The following is a 7,500-nucleotide window of genomic DNA, read 5'->3' on the forward strand; positions in this document are numbered from 1 at the left end:
ATATACAACCATTCTCCATTCACCCCTGTCTTCTGTCCTCTCCCGTCCTTCTTCAACAGACATTCCCCTCTTCCCCAAAGCCCCCGTCACCCCATCCATCCATCTAATCCTAGGACGTCCCCACATGTTCACTCCCTCCACATCAGCCGTCCATACCTTCTTTACTAGTCTTTCTTCACTCATTCTTTCCATGTGTCCAAACCATCCTAATACTCTTTCATCAACCCTATCTCCCAGCTCCCTTTCTACCCCTGTTCTCCTCCTCACCTCCTCATTTCTCACTCTATCTAGCCTAGTAACCCCCATCATACTTCTCAGACACCTCATCTCAAACACATTCAAGCTCCTTCTCTCTTCCTCTTTTATGTTCCATGTTTCTGCTCCAAACAGTGCTGTTGGCACAATCACTCCTTCATACAGTCTCCTCTTAGCATCCATTCCCAAATTTCTATTCCTCATTACACTTTTTAATCCACCAAGGCATTTACTCGCTTCTTTCAATCTACATTCTACCTCCACCTTCACTCCACCTTTTCCTGCCACATTTGCACCCAAGTATCTAAAACTATCCACTTCCTCCAGTTGCTCTCCCTTAATGCTCACTTCCAGATTACTGCCACTTTCACCCCTTGTACATCTCATCACCTTACTTTTACCCACATTTATCTTTAGCTTTCTTCTATCACACACTCTCCCAAACTCTGTCACCAACTTCCTCAATCCCTCCTCCGATCCTGCCACAAAAGCATTGTCGTCCGCAAACAACAGCTGGCTCACCTCCCACTTTTCTCCATTTTCTTTAACCATCTCCAATCCCTGACCCACTACCCTTGCATTTACCTCTCGCACTACCCCATCCATGTATAAGTTGAACAGCCAGGGTGACATAACGCATCCCTGACGAAGTCCCACCTTTACCTCGAACCACTCACTCTCTCCATTTCTAATCCTGACACAAGCTCTACTACTCTCATAAAAACTCTTGACAGCTCCCAGAAGCTTTCCTCCTATCCCGTATATCCGCATAACCTCCCACAGTGCCTTTCTGTCTACCCTGTCGTAAGCCTTTTCCAGATCCATAAAGGCCCAAAAAACATCCTTCCCCTTTCCTATAGCTTTCTCACATATCTGTCTTACCACAAAAATCAGATCTACACAACCTCTACCTGTCCTAAATCCACACTGTTCCTCACCAATTACTCCCTCTGTTCCTCTCCTAATCCTCTCAATCAAGATCCTTCCATAAGCCTTCCCAACTACACTTAACAAGCTAATCCCTCTGAAACTACTACATTCACACTTGTCCCCCTTTCCCTTGTAAAGTGGAACTATACAAGCACTCCTCCAGTCCTCCGGCACTCTACCTTTTCTCCAGCAAACATTAAATAACCTCACCAACCAGTCCACCATCACTATACCTCCTTTTTTAAGACATTCTGCATGGCATCCATCCAGACCAGGTGCCTTACCTGCTTTCATCATCTTAACTGCTGCCTTCACTTCATCCTTCCTTATTTCTCCTCCATTTTCCTCACTCATCACTCTCATTTTCTTAGCATTTCCCACTGCAGCTATCTCTCCCTCCCTATCCTCCTTCACATTTAGCAACTCCCTAAAATATTCTGCCCATCTTCCCCTTACTGCCTTCTCCTCCATTATCATCTCTCCATCTGCACCTTTTACCTTTTCTTCTCTACTTGATTCGCCTCCTCTTCCTCTCTTAATTTCTTTCCAAAACATCTTTTTATTACTTTCAAAATTTTCTGTCATACTCTTACCCCATTTCACATCTGCTCTCCTCTTTGCCTCCATTAACTTTTTCTTTACTTCTCTTTTCTTTTCTTTGTACATCTCATATGACTCCCTCGTCCTATTTTGTAACCAATCTGTGTAAGCTCGCTTCTTCTTCAATAAAATAATAATAATACAATAATAATAAATAAAATCAATAAATGCACAGGTATAGTTAAATGATAAACAAATAGGTAAATACTAAATAATGAATTGACAGATAAATAGTAATAAATGAGAATCAAGCAAATAATAAATAGACAATAACAAACAAATAATTAAATAATCTAATTAAATAAAAGCGGTTTCGTGTCTGTCTGTCTGTCTAACAGACGTTTTTTTCGATTCGATCGATCGACTAATTTCGATTTCGACGACTCAACCTTACTTTGTAAATGTTTCAGATTAAATTTGGCTCCAATTCATGAGTAGCATTCAAAGTAATTGAGCTTTTCGAACAAATATTGGCTGATTTAAAAAAAAAAAGAAAAAAAAACAATATATAAGAAAAATAATAAAATACACTTGCCATACATACCTTTGATAAGTTATTAAAATTGAGAATAAATTCGATAAAAAAAATTAAACGAGCTAATATCAATTTCGTCTCTATATTATACAATTTATTCTTAAAAAAAAAAAATCGATCGATCCAGGTGACGCGATTCGAACTGCCCGATTTGTTGTTCGTCGAATCGCACTTTAGGTTAGTAATAAATGAGGTCGTCACCTCCTCATTCGCTCAATAAAACTGGTAATTATAGCGGTAGTGTTTCAGACTTGAATCCATTTAGTATGGATTCTAATATCATCATTAACACTGTTAACAGTAGAAGTAGAAAAAAAAATAAGTAAAAATTGTAATAGTAAAAAAAAAGAAAATAAGTGAGATGGATGAAGAAGAAAAGGAGAGAAATAGGACTGGAAATAGGGAATATCAAAGGAGAAGAAGAGAATCATTAACTGAAGGTCAAAAGCAAAAAATAAGGGAAATTGACAAGGACGCACATAAAAGTCAGAGAAAAAACCTTAATGATGAAAGAAGACAAGACATTTTAGAAATTAATAGAGAAGCGCATAGAAGTCAGAGAGAAAACTTTAATGATGAAAGGAGACAAGAAATTTTAGAAATTGATAGAGACGCACATAGAAGTCAAAGAAATCAATTGAATTTGGAGCAAAATGCAAGAATATTACAGTCAAGACGTAATGATTATGCTCAAAAACAGACTAATAATAACTATGGTGAAGCGTTTACATACCAAAGCTCAAAAAATTATACAAATATGGCATATATTGGTCAAATGAATAAAATTTGTAAATATTGTCGAGCTAAACTATTTCAAAGTGAGCCTGCAGGTTTATGTTGTTTTCAAAAAACTTTTTGAAAAATATAAGGAAATATAATGAATTGTTTTCAATGACATCATTTTGAATGAATCAATCAACTGAAATAAGAGGTTTTATGCCTGTGTTCAAAATACAAGGGCAAATTTATCATAAAATTGGATCTTTATATAACGAAGTTGAAAATAATTCTAAATATGCACAAATCTATTTTATTGATGATTTGGATAGACAGGCAGATATTAGAAATAATAGATTTAAGGAAACTAATCTTCATACTATCAGAGATTTACAAAACATGTTGACACAAAACAATGAATTAATACGATAAATAAAGATAATATCATCATTCGTTAATACACCATCAAAATGAAGAAATTGATAACATTGAAATTGTATATTCAGAATTATTACACAGATTAGAATTCATCAACATACTGAGATCTCAGGGGCGAAGCCCCTTTCTAACAAAATCTAGTATAAAATAAATGGCAGTCATTACAGCATCTTGCTTAGATGTTTATCTACACAAATCTTAAAGCTTCGAACTGAACCACATTGCACTGCCTCTGCAGGAAGTTTATTCCAATCATTAACTACATGGTTGGTGAAGTTGTTTCTACCCACTTCCAAATTAAATCTACTTCCTGACAGTTTGAGACCATTATTTCTAGTCGGATTCTCATTCAGTGTAAGAATTTTGTCACTTTTGATGTTGCCAATCCCCTTTAGAATCTTAAATACCTGTATCAAGTCACCTCTGAGTTTATGCTTTTTTAGGGAAAACAGATTCATATGTTTTAGTCGATTTTCGTATGATTTATTTTTTATATTTGGATTCAGTTTTGTGGCTCGCCATTGTACTTTTTCCAATCTGTCAATCTATTTAATGAAATTCGGTGACCATACAGAAACAGCATATTCCAAATGTGGATGAACTGATTTATATAGCTTGTTAATGAGAGATGGACTTTTGAAATCAAAAGATCACGCAATCGGTGCTAGAATCTTATTTGCTTTCTCAGAGGCTGAAATACATTGCTTAGGGGATTTGAGATCATTACTGATGATTACTCCGAGATCCTTTTCATTATCCACTTTTGTCATCGAATTTCCAAATAAATTTTAATTGTACCTACTGTTCTTTTTACCTATGTGCATGACCTTGCATTTATTTGTGTTAAATTTCATTAGCCACTTTTCAGACCATTGCTGTATACGTAAGTTCTGCATGACAACTTTTTCTTTCACTGATGTGTCAAAATGGTCTTCTGTTGCGTATTAACCAAAGAAAATGAAGTCATGCACAACTTATGTATAATGGAATCTGAAAAGTTAAGTCCTCGTTTCTTTTAAAGGTTATTTTCGTTACGAACACTTAGTTACTGATCTCATTCCGGTCAATCATGCCAGGCCATTGCATTTAACAGATGATGGCAGAACAGGAAGTATGCCGAGAGAGTGTGGGGGCAACGTATAGATGTTGCTATATCACCCAGCCAGGACCATCAAGTGGACATCACGTCAAATACAATTAAATTGGAAAGGCGACATGGAACAAATTACATTTAGACGCCAACTTGACCTTACACTAGTTTATTCGTTGATTAATATCATACATTGTTTAACCTCAGACTTTCTGTTTACTTCTTTTTTAGGTTTTGGATTTTGGAAGGCTCGACTGCGGGACTCTGAGAGTTAGCAACCGCGATGTTAGACACACAGAAGAGGAATGGTGAGGTAGTCTTTCTTCCTCAAGTAGGTCTCATATCATGCACAGGTAATCTCCGTATTCTTGCACACAGCATAAGCACGTTGCGTTGGAGGGATGGCAACGGACAAGGTAGCTCATGCCCAAACAATAATCTCCGTAGCAGGGGCTCTCGTACGAGGGAACAAGACCCGGGGTGTCACAAGTGCGCTGGTCTATTGGCCACTGGTCTGCTTCCTCTTGGTCTGCTTCCTCCTGGTCCACTTGCTCTGAAAAACAGAGGAGAAGGTATCGTATGAAAAAGATAAATCGCACATTTTTTCGCAAAGTACTAGAAGACAAATTAATATATACATACATATATTCAATGGATGGATCCACATGGAAACACACACACACACACACACACACACACACACACACACACATAGACATACACACCCAAAGGAAGATAGATTGATACAGGGAGAGAAAGATAGTAGATAGCGTCTTGGCTTGCCAACTCAGCGGTATCGAGATTAGGCCACAATCACACGACAACACTGCAAACGGTTACCTTGGACGTTAAATCTACCCATCATAACTTTTCAGACAATATAAAGAAGTTTGATTTTGGTGTTCAGTGGTGTGCTATGGTCATGGGACTTACGTGGTATTTGTTGTGATGGCAGAGCAGAAACGAAAGCAGAAGAGATGAGGAGAATCGTAACTGCCCATGACAACAAGATACGCGACCCAACCATCATGTTAACTTCTGCTGTTCACGAGTCAATCTGCAAAAGAATCATCAAGATGAAAAAAAGATATTTACAAATTAACAAACATTGCAGTTAGTAAGATGTTAAAAAAATACTTATGTTCGTATGTGAATCTATAATTACAAGTGTGTGTGTTTGTGTGTGTGTATGTATCTGTACATATATGTAATACATGTACACACACTTATTATAATTTTTTACACGTTTTTTCTTACTTATGTCCGGCTTTGCCATACGTGAAATAGATCTCAAAATTCTCCCCATTTACCTCAAGTCAACACTTTCGCTTCGGTGTTTTCCCAAAGACTGAGTCGCGTTCTCAACGTCGAGGTAAATATATACATACGAGTTGCCTGGAAGGAAAAGGTGCCAGACATTCGAATAGTGAACGAAAAAGAATATCACCTTATTTACCTGGATTTTCGTTCACGCTCTTACTTTTATAGAAATAAAAGATGAAATAAACTATACTACATCTTCGTACTGAAATCATAATTTCGTGTCATTTATAAGTTTTCGTTTTCATATTTTTCTCCTGAAAATCTTTGGCAACCCCATAAGAATTGTAACTCATTCGTAAAAATTTTAAACAGTTCCAACTAAAATAGAATACGAAAGTTAATGTGAAAACAAAGACAACCATATGGACGACATAGATGTACAAGTTTTTCAGTCTTATTGTACAGACGTCATGATCTGGACGACTTCCCAGAAGAAAGAAAACTCAAGGGTATGTTGCAACGCACAAACGCACATACACACACGTGCGCACACCTTAAAGATCGACTGAGTAGGTTTTGGATTTCTTTATTTTTTGTTATTTCTAAGTATCTATAAAAATATTCTTGGCCAGGGGGGCGGGGTCCATGGTACTTTGGGGACACCTGTGGGCAGTGGCGCGGTGTAAAGATGCCGGAGTCTTTTGCTGCTAAGAAACGAAGACAGAGACATTTTTGGAAATGGGTGATAAACACTAAGAAGATAATTAAAAATGTAGTGTTGAAAAACTGTAAACAACTTCAGATGTTGAAATCAGAGCATAGTACAATGTTTCCAGAATTTTACGATAATGTGAAGTCTTTTAATGTTAACGAATCACTAAAAGAGTTTCATAGAAAAGTGTTAAAATTTAATGCCACAATTCGTGAATCAGATGAGTATACGTATTGCGATGAAATGTTTGACAGTTTACCGTTATATGATGGTGAAATTAAGAGTGAAGTTTCAGAAAATCTAAAAAAACGAGAAGAACGAAGACAAAAACAGATACAAACGTTTGAGAAAACTTCAATGGATTGTGTTACTGTTAACAGTCTCCTAGGATACTTTCAATGTAACTTAAAAAATAAAGTCTTTCCAGTTTTTCCCGTTTTTCAATCCGTGGTATTTTGGGGACATCGGGTGGGTGTAAGGTTGTCCAATAGGAAGAAGAAGAAGAAGAAGAAGTCGGGGTCAGGTGGTATTCTTCCTCTTCTTCTTCTTCTTCTTCTTCTTCTTCTTCTTCTTCTTCTTCTTCTTCTTCTTCTTCGCGTTCTTCTTCGCGTTCTTCTTCTTCGCGTTCTTCTTCTTCTTCTTCTTCGCGTTCTTCTTCTTCTTCGCGTTCTTTTTCTTCTTCGCGTTCTTCTTCTTCCTCCTCTTCTTCGCGTTCTTCTTCGTCTTCTTCTTCGTCGTCTTCGCGTTCTTCTTCTTCTTCGTCTTCTTCTTCTTCTTCTTCTTCTTCTTCGTCTTCTTCTTCTCCTTCGGATCTAGAGGACTCGAGCGGATCTTTGAGACTCGAGTGGATCTAGAGGACTCGAGCGGATCTTTGGGACTCGAGCGGATCTAGAGGACTTGAGTAGATCTTTGGGACTCGAGCAGATCTTGAGGGCTCGAGCGGATCTTTGGGACTCGAGC

At 37.5% G+C, this 7,500-nt stretch overlaps 1 protein-coding gene across 2 annotated transcripts; it reads right to left on the reverse strand.

Annotated features, from left to right (window-relative positions):
• Positions 1 to 4,718: 4,718 nt before the first annotated feature.
• LOC143028591 (uncharacterized) lies at positions 4,719 to 6,023 on the reverse strand. Of its 2 annotated transcripts, none has more exons than XM_076190913.1 (3): positions 5,876 to 6,023; positions 5,499 to 5,622; positions 4,719 to 5,118 (listed from the first exon to the last, which is right to left on the reverse strand). In XM_076190913.1, exons 2-3 carry the CDS (start codon positions 5,593 to 5,595, stop codon positions 4,904 to 4,906), a joined length of 312 nt encoding a protein of 103 aa, XP_076047028.1. In that variant the 5' UTR covers positions 5,596 to 5,622; positions 5,876 to 6,023; the 3' UTR covers positions 4,719 to 4,903. The 2 variants fall into 2 exon arrangements, with proteins under 2 accessions (XP_076047028.1, XP_076047029.1); XM_076190914.1 differs by having other exon boundaries at positions 5,823 to 5,905.
• Between the last annotated feature and the right edge of the window lie 1,477 nt (positions 6,024 to 7,500).

This window comes from Oratosquilla oratoria, chromosome 9 (genome assembly GCF_046742065.1).
Source record: "Oratosquilla oratoria isolate Oo_2021 chromosome 9, ASM4674206v1, whole genome shotgun sequence".
Lineage (NCBI taxonomy): Eukaryota > Metazoa > Arthropoda > Malacostraca > Stomatopoda > Squillidae > Oratosquilla > Oratosquilla oratoria.

Excerpts from the sequence above, each read along its gene's own strand:
- LOC143028591 (XM_076190913.1), bottom strand. The coding sequence starts at position 5,595 with ATGATGGTTGGGTCGCGTATCTTGTTGTCATGGGCAGTTACGATTCTC. Across the intron at positions 5,119-5,498 it reads GCCATCACAACAAATACCAC|AGCAAGTGGACCAGGAGGAA; the intron begins GTAAGTCCCATG and ends TCTGTTTTTCAG.